This window comes from Candida tropicalis (genome assembly GCF_000006335.3).
Source record: "Candida tropicalis MYA-3404 genomic scaffold supercont3.6, whole genome shotgun sequence".
Classification (NCBI taxonomy): Eukaryota; Fungi; Ascomycota; class Pichiomycetes; order Serinales; family Debaryomycetaceae; genus Candida; species Candida tropicalis.
In genome coordinates, this window is record NW_003020058.1 from 1004730 (window position 1) to 1027472 (window position 22743).

The 22743-nt window shown below is 31.4% G+C and overlaps 13 protein-coding genes across 13 annotated transcripts; 11 read left to right on the forward strand and 2 right to left on the reverse strand. All coding sequences in view use genetic code 12, as the record gives it.

Moving 5' to 3' along the window:
• Window positions 1-324: 324 nt before the first annotated feature.
• On the forward strand, window positions 325-810 carry CTRG_04726 (uncharacterized protein; the record flags this gene model as incomplete). The annotated part of the gene is made up of 1 exon (XM_002550382.1): window positions 325-810. One exon carries the CDS (start codon window positions 325-327, stop codon window positions 808-810), a length of 486 nt encoding a protein of 161 aa, XP_002550428.1.
• A 622-nt stretch (window positions 811-1432) lies between these two features.
• On the forward strand, window positions 1433-2215 carry GIG1 (Gig1p; the record flags this gene model as incomplete). The annotated part of the gene is made up of 1 exon (XM_002550383.1): window positions 1433-2215. One exon carries the CDS (start codon window positions 1433-1435, stop codon window positions 2213-2215), a length of 783 nt encoding a protein of 260 aa, XP_002550429.1.
• A 559-nt stretch (window positions 2216-2774) lies between these two features.
• On the forward strand, window positions 2775-4709 carry SSA2 (Hsp70 family chaperone; the record flags this gene model as incomplete). Its single annotated transcript, XM_002550384.1, has 1 exon — window positions 2775-4709. One exon carries the CDS (start codon window positions 2775-2777, stop codon window positions 4707-4709), a length of 1935 nt encoding a protein of 644 aa, XP_002550430.1.
• A 2205-nt stretch (window positions 4710-6914) lies between these two features.
• Window positions 6915-8930, forward strand: ACS2 (acetate--CoA ligase; the record flags this gene model as incomplete). Its single annotated transcript, XM_002550385.1, has 1 exon — window positions 6915-8930. The coding sequence occupies one exon, from the start codon at window positions 6915-6917 to the stop codon at window positions 8928-8930; it is 2016 nt and encodes a 671-aa protein (XP_002550431.1).
• A 281-nt stretch (window positions 8931-9211) lies between these two features.
• CTRG_04730 (GPI-anchor transamidase) lies at window positions 9212-10441 on the forward strand (the record flags this gene model as incomplete). Its single annotated transcript, XM_002550386.1, has 1 exon — window positions 9212-10441. One exon carries the CDS (start codon window positions 9212-9214, stop codon window positions 10439-10441), a length of 1230 nt encoding a protein of 409 aa, XP_002550432.1.
• A 331-nt stretch (window positions 10442-10772) lies between these two features.
• Window positions 10773-12032, forward strand: CTRG_04731 (uncharacterized protein; the record flags this gene model as incomplete). The annotated part of the gene is made up of 1 exon (XM_002550387.1): window positions 10773-12032. One exon carries the CDS (start codon window positions 10773-10775, stop codon window positions 12030-12032), a length of 1260 nt encoding a protein of 419 aa, XP_002550433.1.
• Window positions 12033-12344: 312 nt separating this feature from the next.
• On the reverse strand, window positions 12345-12755 carry HHT21 (Hht21p; the record flags this gene model as incomplete). The annotated part of the gene is made up of 1 exon (XM_002550388.1): window positions 12345-12755. One exon carries the CDS (start codon window positions 12753-12755, stop codon window positions 12345-12347), a length of 411 nt encoding a protein of 136 aa, XP_002550434.1.
• Window positions 12756-13581: 826 nt separating this feature from the next.
• On the forward strand, window positions 13582-13899 carry HHF1 (histone; the record flags this gene model as incomplete). Its single annotated transcript, XM_002550389.1, has 1 exon — window positions 13582-13899. One exon carries the CDS (start codon window positions 13582-13584, stop codon window positions 13897-13899), a length of 318 nt encoding a protein of 105 aa, XP_002550435.1.
• Window positions 13900-15124: 1225 nt separating this feature from the next.
• CTRG_04734 (proteasome regulatory particle lid subunit) lies at window positions 15125-15592 on the reverse strand (the record flags this gene model as incomplete). The annotated part of the gene is made up of 1 exon (XM_002550390.1): window positions 15125-15592. One exon carries the CDS (start codon window positions 15590-15592, stop codon window positions 15125-15127), a length of 468 nt encoding a protein of 155 aa, XP_002550436.1.
• Window positions 15593-15827: 235 nt separating this feature from the next.
• CTRG_04735 (uncharacterized protein) lies at window positions 15828-16388 on the forward strand (the record flags this gene model as incomplete). Its single annotated transcript, XM_002550391.1, has 1 exon — window positions 15828-16388. The coding sequence occupies one exon, from the start codon at window positions 15828-15830 to the stop codon at window positions 16386-16388; it is 561 nt and encodes a 186-aa protein (XP_002550437.1).
• A 1099-nt stretch (window positions 16389-17487) lies between these two features.
• CDC3 (septin) lies at window positions 17488-18774 on the forward strand (the record flags this gene model as incomplete). Its single annotated transcript, XM_002550392.1, has 1 exon — window positions 17488-18774. One exon carries the CDS (start codon window positions 17488-17490, stop codon window positions 18772-18774), a length of 1287 nt encoding a protein of 428 aa, XP_002550438.1.
• A 1018-nt stretch (window positions 18775-19792) lies between these two features.
• On the forward strand, window positions 19793-20593 carry CTRG_04737 (nucleoporin; the record flags this gene model as incomplete). Its single annotated transcript, XM_002550393.1, has 1 exon — window positions 19793-20593. The coding sequence occupies one exon, from the start codon at window positions 19793-19795 to the stop codon at window positions 20591-20593; it is 801 nt and encodes a 266-aa protein (XP_002550439.1).
• An 835-nt stretch (window positions 20594-21428) lies between these two features.
• On the forward strand, window positions 21429-22559 carry CTRG_04738 (uncharacterized protein; the record flags this gene model as incomplete). The annotated part of the gene is made up of 1 exon (XM_002550394.1): window positions 21429-22559. The coding sequence occupies one exon, from the start codon at window positions 21429-21431 to the stop codon at window positions 22557-22559; it is 1131 nt and encodes a 376-aa protein (XP_002550440.1).
• Window positions 22560-22743: the final 184 nt, after the last annotated feature.

Below are 22743 nucleotides of genomic sequence, written 5' to 3' on the forward strand. Positions count from 1 at the left end.
GTTACAAAAATTTGCACCCAATTAGAATATCATAAAAATGTACACCTCTATATATTCAGTTATGTTCTGCCTATTTGATTTACCCAACAATCAAGCACCCATAATGAATAACATAACCATTACACACAATTGTACGTTTATCCATTCTTGCTTTTTTTTTTCTTTTTCTTTGTGGAGAAGGTTATGGAAAAAATTATAATGTAGCAACAATTTCGTGATGATTCTTGACAAATAAATAGTGATTCTTTTTTTTTCTATATAAAATTTTATCAGATCTCATATATTACTCATCTCTTTTTCTTATATTGTCAAATCCCATCATCGATGTTTAAAAGAGATCCATTTGAAGGTAAAGTCAAGCCTTATCAACCAAAGTTATCAGAACTACATAGATCTTGTTACATACTACTACACACCATAAATAATAATTCACTCTCCACATTCAAGATATCAATAGATCAATCATCAAATTATATAATAAATCTATTTTATATTTATGCCTTATTAAATTTATCTCAATTTTTCAATCATGCTACATTACTTGATAAAATACCTCAAAATCAGCATTATTATGTGCCCAGTTTTATAAGAGATACTTTTAGAGACATGTGTCGACCGATACCTGATGGTTCAGAAATATGGATTCCTCAAATTAGTATAGAAAATATTGAAATTGATCAGGATATAAATAATCAATTGATGTTATTTTTCCATGAGTTTAACATTCCTGTGGTTCCAATTGAAAAAGAGACCATTCAAATCATGCCGTTCCAAGCATGGAATACCTTATCTTGTAATCTCAGAAGATAAAGGGGGGAGGGTTCGGTTATTGTTATTTAATGGTGTGTTTCCTGAATATACACAACTACACAGCAAGCATGTAGTAAAAAAAGCAGAATGAAAAAGAAATCACGCGTCTTTTATTGTTTGACATCCTCTCAATGAAAACGTTGTGAGTGTATTTCTTTTTTTTTTTACATTATCTATATTGGTGACTTGTTAATCGGATTATTCGATTTCTAATTTTTTTTTTTGTTTTTTGTTTTTTGCAATTTGTATGGTAAATTGCAACATTGTTGTATGTGCGGAACAATATCTTTGCAATCTGCGGGTATTTCTTTTCTATCTTTACCCACAAGATCCACGTTTTTCCATGAAAGTTAATTCTGGCGTATTTGCGATGGTCATTGTATAAATACCAGAATGAATACCTCTTATTCAAACATCCAAATTTTATCGGTCGTTATTTTATTCTTGGATTGTTTGTTTGTTTTTCCTATATTTCACTCATTGCTCCTCTGCACTGAATCGGACTTTATCCAACTAATCGGCAGCACAATCAATCAATCTTTAGTTTCTTTTTTTTTTATTTTTCCCTCCGTCTCACTAAAAAAAAGAAAAATTAAAAGCAATTTCAGATTTATAAAAGACCATGACTTTATCTGCTAATACCAAATCTTTAATTACTGATACCAAATCTTTATCAAATACCAATCAACAATTAAATACACCACCAGCATCACCAGTAGGTTTTGAAAAATATTATACCCAATTTAAAATACAGTTACATCATAGTGATTTAATGCCACAACCATCCAAGATAAAATCAGAAGAACCATTCTCATGGTCAGAAATTGAATTTATTATCAAAACCAATCAACTTGAGATTTTTGCTAGATCAGAAGAACAAACTATAAAATATCATAATTTCAAACGATGGTTAAAAGATTCAAATACACTGGTTAATGATTATCTATTGAATCATGAATTACATTGGAAAGAATCTGATATTAGAGATCAAGAACATGATTTACCACAAGAATATTCTATTGAATATCCACAAGATTTAATTTTTTACAATAAAGATGATATCTCAATATTATACAATAAATTCCCATATTATTTCGATACAAATGTAAAGCATTTGTGTATTTGGTCTAAATTAAGAATCCCTGTTGATAAGAATAGTCCAGATGGTGATATTTCTAATAGAACAAGAAAAATTATTCATAGATATCTTGAAAAAACATTTGTTGAAAAAGGTGGTCTTTCATGGGATCAAATTGTATGGTTCAAAAATTGGTTAACTTTACAAAGTGTTAGAGCCATTAGTCATATTCATGTCATTTTACGAGACGTTGATGACAAGTTCATTGAGGAGTTGATTGGTGGAAGTGGGGAAGTCTTGACTTTAGAGGATTATAAAAACTTATAGATTACTAGTTTGTTTGTAGTAAGAAATCATAGCTAATACATATACGTCATTCAAAGAATACAATAGTTGTAAGAATTGTAGCAGGTTGTCAAATCTGACAGAAACGATGATTAAGCAACATGTCGTCATCATTCATTCATCATGTTGCACGACATTTCTAATATGTCGTCATAATTAATCATCATCAACATTTACCGCTTCCAGCAAATTCTAGAGTTTGCTAGCACAAAAACTGAAATGAGAAAAATTTCACACTGTGTGTACGATTTGATGTGTATGAGAGAGAGAGAGAGAGAAGAAGAAGAAGAAGAAAAAAAAAAAGTTCTACAACCTTCTAAAATGTTCCACGCTAGACCAAAGATTTAGATTATTATGAAAAATTTTGCAACGATTGGAATTTCTCGACAAGTAATCAAATTTCCCAAAAAAAAATTATAAAATTTCAATCAATTCCTTTAGATTTAAAAATTTTTCATTTTATTTCTTTCTTTTCCTTTTCTTCTTCTTCTTCTTCTTGTTTTTTTGTTTTAATTAACTAACAATTGATTAATTTATTATAATGTCTAAAGCTGTTGGTATTGATTTAGGTACTACCTACTCCTGTGTCGCTCATTTCGCTAACGATAGAGTTGAAATTATTGCCAATGACCAAGGTAACAGAACTACTCCATCCTTTGTCGCTTTCACTGATACTGAAAGATTGATTGGTGATGCTGCTAAGAATCAAGCTGCTATGAACCCAGCTAACACTGTTTTCGATGCCAAACGTTTGATTGGTAGAAAATTCAACGACCCAGAAGTCCAAACTGATGTTAAACACTTCCCATTCAAAGTTGTTGACAAAGGTGGTAAACCAAACATTGAAGTTGAATACAAAGGTGAAACCAAAGTCTTCACTCCAGAAGAAATCTCTTCTATGATCTTGGGTAAGATGAAGGAAACCGCTGAAGGTTACTTGGGTACTACTGTCAAAGATGCTGTTGTCACTGTCCCAGCTTACTTTAACGATTCTCAAAGACAAGCTACCAAAGATGCTGGTTTGATTGCTGGTTTGAACGTTATGAGAATTATTAACGAACCAACCGCTGCTGCCATTGCTTACGGTTTGGACAAGAAATCCGAAGAAGAAAAGAATGTTTTGATTTTCGATTTGGGTGGTGGTACTTTCGATGTCTCCTTGTTGTCCATTGAAGATGGTATCTTTGAAGTTAAAGCTACTGCTGGTGATACTCACTTGGGTGGTGAAGATTTCGATAACAGATTGGTTAACTTTTTCATCCAAGAATTCAAGAGAAAGAACAAGAAGGATATCTCTACCAACCAAAGAGCTTTGAGAAGATTGAGAACTGCTTGTGAAAGAGCTAAGAGAACCTTGTCTTCTTCTGCTCAAACTTCTATTGAAATTGATTCCTTGTACGAAGGTATTGACTTCTACACTTCTATTACCAGAGCTAGATTCGAAGAATTGTGTGCTGACTTGTTCAGATCCACTTTGGACCCAGTTGAAAAAGTTTTGAAAGATGCTAAGATTGACAAAGCTCAAGTCCACGAAATTGTTTTGGTTGGTGGTTCTACTAGAATTCCAAAGGTCCAAAAATTGGTTTCTGACTTCTTCAACGGTAAAGAACCAAACAGATCTATTAACCCAGATGAAGCTGTTGCTTATGGTGCTGCTGTCCAAGCTGCTATTTTGTCTGGTGACACTTCTTCTAAGACTCAAGACTTGTTGTTGTTGGATGTTGCTCCATTATCTTTGGGTATTGAAACTGCTGGTGGTATCATGACCAAATTGATTCCAAGAAACTCCACCATTCCAACCAAGAAATCCGAAACCTTCTCCACTTATGCTGATAACCAACCAGGTGTCTTGATTCAAGTCTTTGAAGGTGAAAGAGCTCAAACTAAAGACAACAACTTGTTGGGTAAATTCGAATTGTCTGGTATTCCACCAGCTCCAAGAGGTGTTCCACAAATCGAAGTTACTTTCGATATTGATGCCAATGGTATCTTGAATGTTTCTGCTTTGGAAAAGGGTACCGGTAAGAGTCAAAAGATTACCATTACCAACGATAAAGGTAGATTATCTAAAGAAGATATCGAAAAGATGGTCAGTGAAGCTGAAAAATTCAAGGAAGAAGATGAAAAGGAAGCTGCTAGAGTTCAAGCTAAGAACCAATTGGAAACCTATGCTTACTCTTTGAAGAGCACCTTGGGTGAAGAACAATTCAAATCTAAATTGGAAGCTTCTGAAATTGAAGAAGTTACCAAGGCTGCTGATGAAGTTATTTCTTGGTTAGATTCCAACCAAACTGCCACTGAAGAAGAATTCTCTGACAAACAAAAAGAATTGGAAGGTAAAGCTAACCCAGTTATGACTAAAGCTTACCAAGCTGGTGCTACTCCTTCTGGTGCTGCTGGTGCTGCTCCAGGTGGATTCCCAGGTTCTGCTCCAGAACCAGCTAACGATGGTCCAACTGTTGAAGAAGTTGATTAAATGTAATGACGTTCTTTTGTATATTAGATAATTATTTTTTTTCTTAGACAAAAACAAAATAATAGATATAAATAATGATATAGAATTTGACTTTTTTGATGTAGAAAATTGTTTGATTTATCGCTAACTCTTGGTACGGTACCATGCAATGTAAACTGCAGTGAGTTAAAGTAAGGGGGAGGAGTAAATCCAAGTAAATTCTCAGGCTAAATTGTGGAGAGTATAGGTGTAGAATGTGTAAATTACTTTCCGTGGAAATAGTTACAGTAAAAATAAAAATAAAGAAATAGGAGCAATGAAATTGAACAATAAAAAGAAAAAACTCCGAACCCATAAACTATTGTTCTCCGGATGACGATATCCTATGTAAGATTACGTATTACTAAGGAATATATGACTTTTGGTGTATAATACGTTTATACAAATAAAAAAAAATCACCAAATTAGGAAATTTTCAAAGGAGTTATAATCGGTATAGATTGAACTTCCTTTTACCCCAGATTTTCATTATATTGCGTTTCTTTTTTTTTTTTTTCTTTCTCTCTCCCTTATGGAGTTTCTCTTATTGGACGATAATGAATAGAAGCAGAAGAAAAAAAAAAAAAGAAAAATAATTTTCTAATCACCGGAGTTTTTTTGAATAATTAGCTAATGTAATTTTGAATAATGTATGCAATGGGTTTACGGAAGTTGAATAATAATAGGGTGACTAAACTAAAAATATTACTTTGACTCCGGAGTGACTCAATCAAAGTATTTGTTAATATGCTGTTGTATTCAATAGTTATTCTTTGAAATAACTATAAGTGAAAGAAAAAGTATACTATGGAAGTCTGTGTGTGTGTGTGTGTGAAAGAGAGGAACTTTGGTTGATTACGTAAATGTTCGTGAACCGTTATATTTCATAGGTGGGGCATGAGTGAGTCGTGTGATTCAATCCAAGAAATATGTATGAATTAATTAATTAAACAGGTTACTGTAAATTCTCGCCGGTACGCGCGAGCGAATTCTGGAGTTAGAGTTTGAAGAAGAAGAAGAAAAAGAAAAATCTCAACAAAAAAATATAATTTATTATTCAGGCGCGAATTCTCTGGGGGGACGCTAACCAATAGTAAATATCTGGGTATAAAAGGATTCAAGTTTTTCACCCAACAATTTTCGATCCTGTAAAAAGAAAGTTCCCTTTTTTTATAAACTTTTTGTACTCTTATATAGAAAAAGGATTTTATTTCATATTTTTCTACTTATTTATTTACTTATTTATCTATCTATCTTCTTGAAGAATATTAATTTATATTTTCAATTCTTGTTTTATAATTTACAATCTTGTCTAATTTTTTTTTTTTATTTTTGTTTGTTTCCAATTTACTCAAATTACCTGATATAAATATTCAATTAGTATGTATTACTTACATTTTTACTAAGAAAACAAATTAAGAGAGAATAAGTTTGCGGCTTTTTTTTTTCCATATTTGGTCGTAATCAAGCACACAACATAGGGGAGAAAGAGAGACGGGAAAAAACTCCGATAAATAGTGAAATCGGTTGAGTGGTACCACACCCAACAAAAAATTTTCAGGCTTTTTTTTCATTATCGTCGTTGAAAGATAACACTAAATAAAGGAGAATTTCCAAATTGATAGTTATTCCCAATCAATGAATAAGCTCAATTGAACCGTTTTGAGATCCCTGATAGTTGTTAAACCCCTGGTGTTTTAATACTTAGGCAACTCCAAAACATTGTCGATTTAGTCAAGATCAATGCAATTGATTCAATTGAATCGATCCAGATCGTGATGACATTTGACAACCAATTGGCCGGTTGCAAAGTTGGAATTTCAAAAGAGGGGAAGCCTTAGATGAAAAAAAAAAAAATTTGATTGACTGACTGACTGAAAAAAAAAAAAAGAAATCAAAGTAACTCACAAGTTATTTTTACTACACAGGAAAATTTTTCAATAGGAAGAAGAAGAAGAAAGAAACAAACAAAGTAGAATAAATTAAATTTGGAAAAAAAAAAAGGATCACCAAATTGTGTTTTTATTTTTTTTTTTTTACAACCACAGTCGAGTCTAATCAACCAATAGCACAAGCTTTAATTGAAGTGGCCCCAAACTATTCTTTCTTTCATTCTATATAACTACTGATACCAGTTGTTCTTTTTTGTTACTAACACATTCTTTTAATCAAGTGACTCCTTCCGCCATGACTACAGAATCCAACAATCATAAGGTTGTCCACGAAGCCAATGGGGTTCAATTAAGAGAAACTCCAAAGGAATTCTTCCAAAGACAACCAAACAAAGGACATATTCAAGATACTGAAGAATACAAGAAAATGTATGAACAATCCATAAAAGATCCTCAAGGTTTCTTTGGTCCATTGGCCAAAGAATTGTTGTCTTGGGATAGTGATTTCCATACTGTCAAGTCAGGTACCCTTAAAAACGGTGATGCTGCTTGGTTCTTGGGTGGTAAATTGAATGCTTCTTACAATTGTGTTGATAGACACGCTTTGGCTAACCCAAACAAACCAGCCATTATCTACGAAGCTGATGAAGAAAAAGATTCTTACATTTTAACTTATGGTGATTTATTAAGAGAAGTTTCTAAAGTTGCTGGTGTCTTGCACTCTTGGGGTGTTAGAAAAGGTGACACTGTTGCTGTCTACTTGCCAATGAATGCTCAAGCTCTCATTGCTATGTTGGCTATTGCTAGATTGGGTGCTGCCCATTCTGTTATTTTTGCTGGTTTCTCTTCTGGTTCTATTAAAGACAGAGTCAATGATGCCAGCTGTAAAGCTCTTATTACTTGTGATGAAGGTAGAAGAGGTGGTAGAACTACCAACATCAAGAAATTGTGTGATGAAGCTTTGAAACAATGTCCAACTGTCCAAAAAGTTTTGGTCCACAGAAGAACTGGTAACCCAGATATCAAATTGGTTGAAGGTAGAGATTACTACTGGGATGAAGAAACTGCCAAATTCTCTGGTTACTTCCCACCAGTTGCTGTTGATTCAGAAGATCCATTATTCTTGTTGTATACTTCTGGTTCTACTGGTACTCCAAAGGGTGTTGTCCACTCAACTGCTGGTTACTTGTTGGGTGCTGCCCTTACCACCAAATACATCTTTGATGTCCACCCAGAAGATATCTTCTTCACTGCTGGTGATGTCGGTTGGATTACTGGTCACACCTATGCTTTGTATGGTCCATTGTTATTGGGTGTTCCATCTGTTGTTTTTGAAGGTACTCCAGCTTACCCAGATTACGGTAGATTCTGGCAAATTGTTGAAAAACACAAGGCCACCCATTTCTATGTTGCTCCAACTGCTTTAAGATTATTGCGTAAAGCTGGTGAACAAGAAATTGCCAAATACGACTTGAGTTCTTTGAGAACTTTGGGTTCTGTTGGTGAACCAATTTCCCCAGATATTTGGGAATGGTACAATGAATTTGTCGGTAAAGACCAATGTCATATTTCCGATACATACTGGCAAACTGAATCTGGTTCTCATTTGATTGCTCCATTAGCTGGTGTCATTGCCAACAAACCAGGTTCTGCTTCTTACCCATTCTTTGGTATTGATGCTGCTTTGATTGACCCAGTCTCTGGTGTTGAAATTACCGGTAACGATGTTGAAGGTGTTTTGGTTGTCAAAGACCACTGGCCATCCATGGCAAGAACTGTTTTCAACAACCACGTCAAATATATGGATACCTACATGAACCCATACCCAGGCTACTATTTCACTGGTGATGGTGCTGCCAGAGATAATGATGGTTACTACTGGATCAGAGGTAGAGTTGATGATGTTGTTAATGTTTCCGGTCACAGATTATCTACTGCTGAAATTGAATCTGCTTTGATTGAAGATCCAAGAGTTGGTGAATCAGCTGTTGTTGGTATCAATGATGATCTTACTGGTCAAGCTGTTGTTGCCTATGTTGCCTTGAAAACCGGTGATGTTCCAGATGAAGATGCTTTAAGAAAAGAATTGATTCTTTTGGTTAGAAAAGAAATTGGTCCATTTGCTGCTCCAAAATCTGTTATCTTGGTTCAAGACTTGCCAAAGACTAGATCAGGTAAGATTATGAGAAGAATTTTAAGAAAAGTCAGTTCCAATGAAGCTGATCAATTGGGTGACATTACTACTTTACAAAACCCAGGTTCTGTTGAAGGTATCATTTCTGCTTTCAGCGCACAATTCGGTAGAAAGTAATAGAGTATAGAATTTACTGGTAAGTATACCATCAACTTTGATTATATATATATATAGAAATGTTAAAAAAATAAATAAGAGAAACAATTTTTTTTTTATGAATCGTGATAATTTGTACCTGATTATGTAAGTCTGGAAGAATCATGATTTTCGCATCAACTCGTCTGTTTTGTTTGTATGGATTTTTATTTTTTTTTTTTTTTTTTTCAAAATTTTTCTTTCACGAAATCATATAGATCGTCATCAACTTCATATAGGTTCAACATTGTCAACACAGAAGTATGAACTTGTTTGGGAAACTACTAAGATTATTTGTTTTATTTAAAGGGATTCAATTAATTCTTGTATATTTCACACCATGTCAATTTGATACATCATCACAAATAATAATTAATAATTTAAGTAGTTCATCATATAATTCAATAATCACAAATATATTAAATAAACTTATTGTTTGGGATTCAGTTTATTTTAATGATTTATTTATAAATCCTATTCGTTTTGAACATCAATTTGTATTTTGTCCAGGATGGATTAAATTTATCAAAATATTTGGTCAAAATAAAGATATTAATTATTATAGATTTCAATTATTAAGTGTTTTATTATCCAATATATTTCATTTTATATCATTGATTATATTATATTATTTAACTAATGAAATTTATGGGAATGGAAATGGAAATGGGAAATTAAGTTATTATAGTAGTTTATTAATGATTATTTCACCAGCTGGAATATTTTTAACTACGAATTATTCTGAAAATTTCAGTAATTTATTAATATTATTGACGATTTTTATTTATTTTAAAGCTATTAATTTCAATGATGTTAAACAATTTAGTAATAAATCTATAAGAAGTAAATCATTATATGTTTTAAGTGGAATAATTTGTTCAATTGGATTTACAGTTAGAGCTAATAGTTTGTTTCTTGGAATATTATATCTTTTAGATTTATATCATTTCTTACAAAATATGAAAAGAAATAGAAAACAAGGTATAATTGAAATTGTTTATTCATTAATAACTGGATCATTGTTATTTTTCACATTTTTAGGTACAAATTTATACCATTATATGAAATTTTGTCCTAATAGAGGTGAATGGTGTAATAAAATGTTTCCAAGTTTATTTCAATATGCACAAGATCATTATTGGAATGTTGGATTTTTGAAATATTGGACTATAAACAATATTCCTAATTTTTTATTAGTTTTACCTGTTTTATCTTTTAATATTTATTCAATTATCTACATGATTCAATATTTGCCTAAATATAGAAAATTATTACCTATTATAATAATCAATGGATTAACTTTAATAGGAGGGATTTTCTTTTGGAATATTCAAATTTTGAATAGAATTACAAGTTTTTCACCTTTGATTTATTGGACATTAGCGGACAATTTGGTAAAGAAAAAATATTGGGTTAAATATGTTATTTATTATTCAATAATGTGGAGTTTGATTCAAACAGTATTATTTGCTGGATTTTTACCTCCCGCGTAATCAATTTCCTTATTTGGTGATGGGGAGTTAATTGATGATTGATTGATTGATGGATGGATATTGGGGTTAGCCAAGGATTGGATTTCCTGTATTTTCTGCGACATTAAGTGGGATGCAAATTTTATCCCAAAACAGATTAAATTTACGAAATGCGAATAGGAACAATATTGATAAGATTCATTTACATAAACCCCTAAAGGACTATATAGACAACAGCCAAAAAAAAAAAACCATTTATATAAAGTTTAATAGATATTCCTGATAATATTTCTTGTTGTTCTTTTATTATTATTATTATTATTATTATTTGTCTTTCTTCTGTATATCAATCATGAATAACTTCACTAAGGATATGGTTCCACAACCAATTGAATCAACTATAATGTCATTAGATAACTTTGCTATCTTTTCTATACCTATTATTGTATTAGCAGCATATTATGCATATTCCAAAAAACAATCTGATCTTAAATCATCTTCCAATGGTAAATTAACATTATCAGAAAAGAAAACTCATCCAATATTAACTGATTATAAAGCATCTGAAAGACCATTTGGATTTTGGAAACCAGATTATAATTTCAAATATCCTAAAGTAGCACCATATCCAGGATTTGATTTAAAAACAACAAAACCAATTCCATATCGTGCATTTAAACATAAATATTTTGTTACTATGGGAATTAGAGGAATGGAATCTGATTCATGGATTGAACTTGATAATGAATGGGAATATTTTCATAATTTAAAATTAAAAAGAATTGAAGAAAGAGGTGATAAAGCATGGCATTTAAATGCTTTAACAGTTACTGCAGCTTGGGAAATTTTAGAAGAATTATGTAATTATTTACCTCAAAGATATCCATCAATGTTTAAATATGAAAATAGAATTATGGAAATTTTATCAACTGGTGAAAAATTTAATTTGAATGATAGTAGTTTAAATCCAATTTTATCAGCTGCTAAATTGATTCAAGATGATATTATAATTATGGTTGAAAAAGAAGATGGTGCTTATTATCTTGAAGGTGGATGTTCTACACTTGCTGGATTTTGGAGACTTCGTGAAAAAGTTGGGTTAAAATTAGATGATATTCATGTTACTAGTGGAGTACCACAATATGAAAAACAATTAAAAACTGGTATGAATAAACTTTTCCGTAGAATTGAAGTTGATTCACCTGTTGTTCGTAATAATTATTTTATTCAAACTGATGGTAGATTAGATTGGTCTCATTCTATTGGTGATGAAGATGATGGTGAAATTGGTTGGAGAATTGCTAAAGAAGCTACTGATATTAATGAAGTTTATTTCAGAAGTGAAAGACAAAGTTTAAGAAGATTACCAATTAGTGGTGCTCTTTGTTTTACTGTTAGAACTTATTTTATTCCAATTGTAAAACTAGTTGAAGAAGATTATGTTCCAAAAAGATTATTGGATGGTCTTTTAAGTTGGACTCCAGATATTCGTGAATATAAAGGATTCCATACATTTGAAAAAGTATTAATTCCATTCTTGGAACAAAAAGCTAAAGAACAAGAAGAGAGAGGATTGGATTATTCAAAAGAACCAACTAATTGGCCATTCTAATTCATAGTGTATGTAGTTTTGTTTGTTTGTCTGTTTTTTTACTGTTAATGTTAAAGAGTGTTTTTCTAGCAATAATAGTAATGTGTTTGTGAGTGAGTGAGTGAGTGAGTGAGTGAGTGAGTGTTTGATAGTTCCTTGGTAGCGCCTACTCAAGCAAATATGAATCTACAATTATAAAACTTCAAAATAAATTCAAACATCAAAAAAATCTCAACTAAAATACATTACTTATATAAAAAGAAATAATAAAAATATAAGATACCTAAATAATACAAAAGAATTAAAAATCAATATTGCCTCAACCCTTAACCTCTAAGATCTTTCACCTCTCAATCTTCTAGCTAATTGCATATCTTTCTTTTGGATGGTAACTCTCTTGGCGTGGATAGCACACAAGTTAGTATCTTCGAATAAACCAACCAAGTAAGCTTCAACAGCTTCTTGTAAAGCACCAATAGCGGAAGATTGGAATCTCAAATCAGTTTTGAAATCTTGAGCAATTTCTCTAACCAATCTTTGGAATGGTAATTTTCTAATTAACAATTCAGTAGATTTTTGGAATCTTCTAATTTCTCTCAAGGCAACGGTACCTGGCTTATATCTGTGTGGTTTCTTGACACCACCAGTAGATGGGGCGGATTTTCTAGCAGCTTTGGAAGCTAATTGTTTTCTTGGTGCTTTACCACCGGTAGATTTTCTAGCAGTTTGTTTAGTTCTAGCCATTTTTGGTTATTAATATGTAATGATTATACAAAAAAAAAGGAAAAAGGAAAAATAAAATTTAATGATAGAATGAGAAATTGGAGTATTTTTAAATACTTTAAAGAATTTCTAACGTGTCATGTGGATTGCATTGAGTTTTTGTTTTGATTTCATTATTGTTATTGTGGATATTGGAAATTTTTTTGAATTTTGTGGTGTATAATCTCAAAGCAAGAGAGAGAGAGACAAGAGAAGAGAAAAGTAAAAGAAAGGAACGGACTGAGATTTACAGGAGAACAAAGATTGTCCTTTTTTACAGGCGCGCACGAGAGTCCTGTACCACACAGAGTGGAGCGGAGGTGCCGCGAGAGATTAATTGTTCTTTTGTCGCGAAGAAAAGACAACTTTTGTTCTCTCTCTCTCTCTTGTCCTGTCCTGTGATGGCGCGCGCGTGATTTTTTTTTTTCTTTTCTAACATTCGCACAAAATGTTCTCTCTCCTGTGGTTGTTTTAGTTGGTGCCCAGTTTCAAGTTTCTCTCTTGCTGCTGTTCTTCTTGTTACTCTTCTTGTGGTTACTCTTTCTCTCTCTCTCTCCTGTCTCTCTCTTGTTACTCTTCTGCTATTTGTGTCCCCATTTACACGACTCTTTTATTTTTAATCTTTGATCACACAATTAACCAGACAACTAAAAGAAAAAAAAAACAAGGAGGGCAAAATTAAATAAATAGGTCGACTCATTTCCCTCTTTCTTTTTTTTGGTTTGAGGTTTTTGTTATGATAAACAATTTTTTGATTTTTTTATAATCACTTATCAATTAATTATTAACACATAAATCATATATAACAATGTCTGGTACTGGTAGAGGAAAAGGTGGTAAAGGTTTAGGAAAAGGTGGTGCTAAACGTCACAGAAAGATTTTGAGAGATAACATTCAAGGTATTACTAAACCAGCTATTAGAAGATTAGCTAGAAGAGGTGGTGTTAAACGTATTTCTGCTTTAATCTATGAAGAAGTCAGAGTTGTCTTGAAACAATTTTTGGAAAATGTTATCAGAGATGCTGTTACTTATACCGAACACGCTAAAAGAAAGACCGTTACTTCTTTGGATGTCGTTTACGCTTTGAAGAGACAAGGTAGAACCTTGTATGGTTTCGGTGGTTAAACATGACTACAAATTTTTGGGGTTTTTCATTATAATGATAATATTTTTAACATAAAAAAAATATTTGTTTATATCCTTTTAGTTCGTATCTTTTATTGTATAGTATTAATTTTAACACGTTTTTCTTTAAAATTTTAAAACTTATTTTAATATAACTGTAGTTACCTATATATATTATGTGGTTTTATTTGGTGGTTGCTTTTGGATCAGATATCACCACTTTATCACCAATTGTTTTTTTCTCTACTAATGTCACAGTAACATCATCTTTCAACATCCCATTATCTTGAGCAACTTTAACCATTTCTTGTACTTCTTTAGTTGAAAACTGACCATCTATAGGTATTTTATCTTCAGGTATTTCAATACCTTGAAAATCTAAATTTCTATTCTTAAGGTCTTCATACAGAGGTAATTCTGTTCCTGAATGAGGCAGGTTGTCAATTAAATTTTCGAGTTTTTCCCTTGCGGATTCAGTTACTTCAACGGAATCTTCCTGTTGGTTCTCTGGTTATGTGTATATAGCTATCTTATCCATTCTTTAATGCTTAGTCAACTGTCATTTCATTGAGTATTTCAATCGGAAATATCTAAAACTATTTATATACTGTAAATTTTTTTTTTATATAATTATTTTACAATCTCTACATACCAGTCGAGTGGGGGGAAACAATTGATAATTTCAAATTCATACATGACGTCAGAACAAAAAAAAGCAAACTATCAATTCAGTCTACTTGTTTCAAATTCATTTCATTTCTTCATCTTTATCATTGTCTTGCTCTTTTTTAGCCAAGTCTCTAATACCACCTAAGAACCCATCTACACCATCACCTTTATAATCATATTTCAATGTTTGTGACATTAAATATCCTGCCGCAGCATTACTGTTCAACAGTCTACTCAATTCTTGTTCACATTGTTGGAAAAACCCACTTCTTATAGCACGCATCATCTCTTCTTTAGTTGGATTAGCAGCAATTGATGGCGGAAGATATTCTCCATAAAGTTCTTTCAATTGCTCAATGGATAACTTGTCAAGATGAGAATTAATGGATTCGATATCTAAAACTGAAGATATCGATCTAATTGGGAACTTAAATTCAGGTTCACTAGAAATAATACAAAAAAATAAAAGTTAGTAACTACAATTCAAACTAACAAATAAATAGTAAATTCAATACATGCTTGTATATTTACAATAGCTTTAAAACAAAGTTTATACTTACACTTTAACTGGTTCTTCCTCCTTTTTAACCACTTCTTGTTCAATTTCTTCTTCCTCTTCTTCTTCATTAATGCTTATCAATTCATTGATATCTTGAATTATCTTTTGGTCCTTTTCAGTCAATTTATCCAAATTATCTATATCTCCAACATCTTGTAACCAATATAAATATTTAGCTCCAGAACTCAAAAATGTCAAGGCAAATACACGTCCAGTATTACAAGATTTGATATGTTTAACAGTTACATCCCCAGGTATTAACAAAAATTCATCTCTTTCTATAGTTCCAGTAGTTGCTTGAGTTTGATCTTGTTTAGGAGTCCAAGTAAAGTCTAAGAAATCTGGTTCTTCAGCACTTGGTTTTATTGATATAACTCCTTTATGTTGCAATGGTGTGCAACGATTGGTTTCTTCATCATATTGGATTTTCCCAGCATGGAATTTTAAAGATTTGGATGATGCCATTTATAATGTAGTTTATAATATTCTAATGAACGTTGATTGAATTACAATTTGTAAATGGTTCTGTAGTTTCGCCACTATTTAATCTCTCTCTCTCTCGCTCGCTCTCTCCATCAAGTTGGAAGAAAAGTAGAGAACAAAAAAAAAAAAATCTGAAAATATTGGATACTACACACTACCAAAGAAATCATTCTATTTTTCATTCAAAGTCCATATCAAAACTACCAATACATACACAATGGCTTTCCCACCGGAAGATATATCAATAATAGTTCAAGAAATAGCAACAATATTAAGATCTAGAAATCAAACTTTATCTATATCCGAAGCAGCATGTGGTGGTTTAATCTCAGCGTATTTAGTATCAGTGCCAGGAGCATCTGATTTTTATATTGGTGGAAAATTATTATATTCTTTAAGAACTAGATTGAAACTTTCAGGTTGGTCAGATACAGAAGTTAGTAATTACATGGGTCCAAGTGAGCAAGTGGCTTTAAAATTAGCAAGAACTACCAAATACGAATTAGGTTCAACTTATGTATTATCAGAAACAGGATTTGCTGGTCCTTCAACTGATTTACATTTAAGAAATGGAGATTCCAAAGATGATGAAGAAAATGATGAAAAAGACACAAATTTAGGCGTTGGTACTGTTTATATAGGATTTACAGGTCCAAATGGTGATGCTTGTTCAAGTTTTCATACCGGAATCACCGATAGAAGTGAGAATATGGCGGAATTTGCTAAATTGGGATTATCATTCTTATTAGATCAATTGAAACAAGAACAAAAACTGTAATATATAGATGTTTTTACTTGTGATATCAAAGTATTATAAATTGTACAAAGTGTGGTTTTTTTTTTTTCAATTTTACTTTTTGTAAGGATTTCGTAAAATTATGAGAGTAAATAACAAGTAAGATTAATATCAAGATTGTTGACAAATTTAATTATTGTTTGTAAGTTCTTATACGTCATGTTTTACATCCCCAAACTCACCATGAGTGTACTAATATACCATATAATACAAATAATACTGTTATCCATCAAATATACTGATCTATAATAAGTATATATTGGTCTCACAACTTTGCGAAGCACAAATATACAGATACTCTGTCTTAAAAAAATTTTTAAGAACTTGAAACACCTCCCATATAGGTAATATGAACTCAATAAATCGAATGGTGATACTCTTATTGCCTTAAAAATTCACCCTGTGTGTTAAAATTGTATATTTTATTAAACTGATCACGTGACACAGACCGGTAATATTTGAGATCCAGGGGTAAATAGTTTTAGTGACGCGGTCGTGAAAATTGTTTCAAAAATGAATTCTTGAAATTTTAACACGCCTTTCATAACCATCTGGCTGTTGTTGTCATATTTTTTATTTTTTTTTTTTTCGGCCTCACTAATAAAAAAAATAAAAACACAACTTGAGGATTTCCAACAATAACAAACACGAAAGGAAAATTTTTCTATACAGCAGGAATTTACTTGAAACCCTTTTTTTTTCTTTTCCTCCAAAACATAATCTATTTTTCTTTTCTATTTATCAACAGAATCATACGAAAGAGATCATAAGTTCATTAGAATCTTGTTGATTATTTACAGATAATAGTTGTTCTCCTAAATTTTTGTTTCATTTATTATTCGTTTCCCGTTATTACACGTCAATTAGGAGAAAGAAGAAAAAAAAGTTTGGTCGTCAAAATCAAAATATATATAAAAAAAAGAGAGAAAAAAAAAGTCACCTAACAGTTGAATTAAAATCAAAACATACACATACACATACCAGAATTAACTACAAAATAGAAGTATGAATACACGTATGTATAAATAACATCAAGAAAGTAATCCCATAATAATTATATTATTGATCTATATACTAACTTATGATTTTAGTTGAATCACCAGCAGCTATTCCTCAAGATATAAAAATCATCAAAAAAGTTTTAAATGGTTATGTTGGTTTTGCCAACTTGCCTAAGCAATGGCACAGAAAATCCGTTAGAAGAGGATTTAGTTTAAACATCATGGCCATTGGTGAAAGTGGTTTAGGTAAAGCTACTTTGATCAACACTTTATTCAATCGTGAAATCATTAACCTGAATCTTCCTGAGTCTGATGAATTTGAAGAAGCCGAAGAAGAAGAAGGAGACAGTTCGGTTAAAATCAAGTCGACTCAAGCTGAAATTGAAGAAGATGGTGTCAAATTGAACATTAGTGTTATTACTGCTCCAGGTTTCGGTGAATCCATCAATAATGTGGAATCATGGAAACCAATTGTTGACGAAATCAATAGTAGATTTGATTCCTATTTAGAAGCCGAATCAAGAATCAATAGAACTACAGTTGTTGACAATAGGGTCCATGCTTTCCTTTATTTTATTGAACCAACTGGTCATTCTTTGAAAGCCTTGGATATTGCTTTGATGAAACAAGTTCACGAAAAGGTTAATTTGATTCCAGTTATTGCCAAATCCGATACTTTGACTGATGAAGAAATTTTAGAATTTAAGCATAGAATATTAGCCGATATTACTTATCAAGGAATCAAGATTTTCAAACCAACTGATTATGGTTATGATGAAGAAGAATCTGCCGATACCAAACTGATCATAGATAGTTTTCCATTTGCCGTAGTTGGTTCAACCAACGAAGTTCAAACCGCCGATGGTAGAATTGTTAGAGGTAGAAAATACCCATGGGGTATTATTGAAGTTGATAATGAAAAACACAATGATTTTGTTAGATTACGTCAATTATTGATTAGAAACTTTTTAGAAGAATTGAAAGAACATACTGCTAATGTTCATTATGAAAATTACAGAACTGATAAATTGAAGAGAATGGGTATTGAACAAGATAACAGTGTGTTTAGAGAATTTGATCCAGCTGCTAAACAAGAAGAAGAAAGAGCTTTACATGAAGCTAAATTAGCCAAGATGGAAGCTGAAATGAAACTGGTTTTCCAACAAAAAGTAAGTGAAAAGGAAAAGAAATTACAAAGATCTGAAGCTGATTTATTTGCTAGACATAAAGAGATGAAGGATAAATTAACAAAACAAATCAAATTATTGGAAGAAAAGAAGGCTCAATTGGAAAAACAAAAGATGTTACCACATGAACCACCTGCTGCTCCAGCTCCACAAAAGAGTCGTAAAGGATTCTTGCGTTAGAGAGGGGGATGTATAATAATTGAAAGTTTACTATTGAGATTTATATTATAAAGAGTTGTATAATTGCACTCCTCTCTTTTATTTTTATTATTATTATTAGCTTGTATTTTCTTATTTACTTCTTTAATTTAATTTTTGACAAAACTGAAATAATTGAAAGTTTTTTTTTTGTAATTATAGGCGGTGATGGACTTGATATCTCGTGGGGGAATAGAAAAGTACTGTCGAGAATTAAATTTGAGCAAGAAAAACGAATTGCATATTCACGCGACCCAAGACCACGCGAGCGGGTACTGTAACGAAAAGAGTAACCGGTTGAAATAATCGAAAGTAGGGGTCCTCGTTGTAATAATCCCACGAAAGATTAAAAAAAAAGAAAGCAACCTAGAAAAGCAAGAGAAAAATAAATAATAAAAATAATAAACAATTGATTAAGGGGTAAGTAGATGGGTTTAAATAGTCGAACGATATTTACTAAATCACAAGACAACTAACAAAGTACATCGGTTTTTGTTAATTATTCTAATGCCATTGCTGGTGGTGGTGGTGATGATGATGATGATGATGATAAGGTTGCAAATAAATAAAAACCATACGACGAATTAACTGTAGTTAATTGTACGATTGATAGTAAATGATTATGATTTTCCCAGTAGAATGCTAATGAAAAAATAAAATTCATCTTCTTTGATAGTTTTTGTTACTGTAGAATATGCATAACATTTCTTTATTTGACTCTACAGGTTTTGCATAATTGCTGGTTGTTAAGATATCAGTGAACATGAAATTCTAGTATGAAATTCTCACAGTTTGAGACAGCAAAACTAAAAAAAAAAAGAGAACATTCTCTCTCTCTCTTTCTTCGTCTGTGATAATTTTTTTTTCTTCCTTTTACCTCTCCTCATTCAGTTACACATTATTTAGTCAAAGAGACAAGGATAAAATTTTGTTGTTGTTGTTATTGATTTTACTTTTTTCTTTATTCAACTGTTAATTTCAATTCAATTCCTAGTTAGTCATGTCTGACGATAAGAAAGCAGCTGCAGCAGCAGGATCTAAGTTTAAGATAGATTTCAATCAAGAGAAATTACTTAAAACTGTTCAATCTTTACAATTTGCTTGGTTTGTAGGTAATGTACTTACATTATTGGGTTTTTTCATATACACTTTATCATATTTCAAAGTTTTACCAGATTTAGGATGGATTTGGTATTTAGTTTCTTTACTTGGTGCCATTATTTCATTTGGTATTTTACTTGTTCAATTTGTTCAAAAACATGGATTCAAAGTTCCACTTTTAATTAAAGATGATAATTTCCATTATTTCTTATTGGCTTCATTTTTAATTGCTTTAAGATGTTATTCTTGGATTACTTTGGTTCCTTTTGTTATCTTTTCAACTTTCCATGTTTTAAATTATGCTAACACTCATTTGTTGCCAATTGCTGGTTTGGAACATAACCCAGTTTCTAAACATATCACTGCATTTATCAACAAAAATAATCTTGCTTCAATTCAAATTGCTTGTGGTATTGAATTGTTGATTCTTATTTGGTTATTCCTTAGAATGATTACTTTTAGAAAGAGATCATTGACTCCATTTTTGGTTTTCCTTATCTTCTTGAAGAAAAGAAGTGAAGTTTCTCCATTTACTAGAAAATATTTTGAACATATTGGTGCTCAAATTGGTTCTGTTGTTTCAACAATTAATAACCCAGTTGCTACTCAAGTTTGGGGTCACGTTCAAACCGCTTTTAGAACAATTGATCTGTTCAAATTGGTTCATGATCGTACCAAAGATGATGACAAGGCCAAATGAATTGGGGCCCCAATAGAGGAGGCTAAAAAAGAAGAGATAAAGGAAGAACATAATGAAGAATCTAAAAGTGACACTGCATCAATTAAATCAACTCCAAAATCAGTTCATAATCAAGAACACGAAGAAGACGTAGGATCAATTAAATCATCAATTCAAGCTGCCATTGAAGAAGAAGAGGCTCATGACGCCGCTTCTATTCATTCAGCTGCTCCATCTGTAAATCATCCGCTCATTCTATGAGATCTTCTCACTCGGTGAAATCTGCTCTAAAGTAGTGTGAAAAAAGATGGAAGAATCAAGAGAATTATAACTATCCATCAAAGATGGTATTGATGAATTTAATTGAATGATTTGTTTTGATTGACTTTTTTGCTATTTTTGTTGTCTTTTATTTGTTTATTTTGTTTTCCTTTTTTTTTATTATTTGAAAGTATTGTTCTTTTTTAGATTGTTAATTATCCCATTCATCTATTTCATTTCATTTCCCCCCGCCTCTATTGTCGTTAATATTAGATTGATTTTATTTACTTTTGTTAAACATAATCACTTTGGGGATAATTCATGCTTAGTTATTTTCTTATCGTGTTGTATGTACTTTTATAAATTTCTCCTATTTTCAATAAAATATATCACAAGAAAAGGTTGTGTGTTTTTATTCAAATTTCATTTTGCAGTTTCTGATAGACGACTGGAAACAACAACAACAACGAGTGTAAGAAAAAGAAAAAAAAAAAATTAGGAACATCCTAGATCAACAACAAATAGAAAGAGGAACAAAGACCTTTTTTTTCCATTAAGGAAGCCGATCTATATAAATATCACCCATAAGGTTTCCATGTCATCTAAACGACTAGTTCATTTCACCAACTTGTATCCACGTCTGAGGAAATACAAACTTATATTATACACCATCACATGTATTATTTTACTTCTATTGAGTATTTCAGCATATTTGTATACAATTCCATTATATACTGAAGATCAAAAAAGATGTGATATGGTTTGGATGTGGCCATCATATGCACGTCTTACAGCATTTGATGAAACTCATAGTAAATTTTCTTCAAAATATGGATTATATTTATATAGAGAACAAGGTAAAGATAGACAACCTAATGAAAATGAAGATCATGAAGGATTTAAATCATTTTTAACAGGTATACCAGCATTATTTATTCATGGAAATGCAGGAAGTTATGAACAAGTTAGATCTATTGCTGCAAGATGTTCAGAAATGTATTATGATGAAAATATAAGTAGTAAATATCCAAAAGCAAGAAATATTGATTTTTTCACTGCTGATTTTGATGAACAATTAAGTGCATTTTGGGGTATGTCAGATCAAGTTGAATATGTTACTGATGCAATTAAATTTATTTCTGATTTATATCCTGATAGTCCTAATAAAAATATTATATTAATTGGTCATTCAATGGGTGGATTAGTGGCAAAGATTGCTGCTGCAAGAAATGAAGGTATTGTTAATACAATAATTACATTATCTACACCTCATGCTGATCCATTTCCTTGGTTACTGAAAACTTCAGACTTTAATGATGAAGTAGGTATGATTTCAATTTATTCCCTGACGGATTTAATGGTTCCTCCACTGGTAATTCAACCTAATCGTAAATATGATCATTATTTTACTGTTGATGCTGCAAGATTACTAGGGGTACCAATTGATCATCAAGGTATGGTTTGGTGTGGCCAATTAAGAGAAAGAGTTTCTGAAGCATTAATGGGGATTAGTGGATTGGTTACTTTACAAGATAGAATGAAAGTATTTAAAGAAGTTTTCTCTGGAGATCTCGGTCCCGTACCAGTTTATGGATTAGCATATTATAAATTAATAATTATGCAAAGTTGGGTACAAGTAATGAAATTGGTTCTCTTCTGTTTGAAATGGTTATTCATTGGTATGATATTTATTCAATTACGTAAACTTTATAGAAAATTTACATAGACAAACAAACAGACAATATCTAACAAATAATATGCGTATATGTTTACCAGTTTTTTTATTTTACAACATCATGAATTTTCGAAATAAGAACTAATGTACAATTTTCTCAAATAAAAAATAGACAACCTATATTAATATACAAAATAAAACAAAATAATGAAGAAGAAATAAACCAATTTTGTTG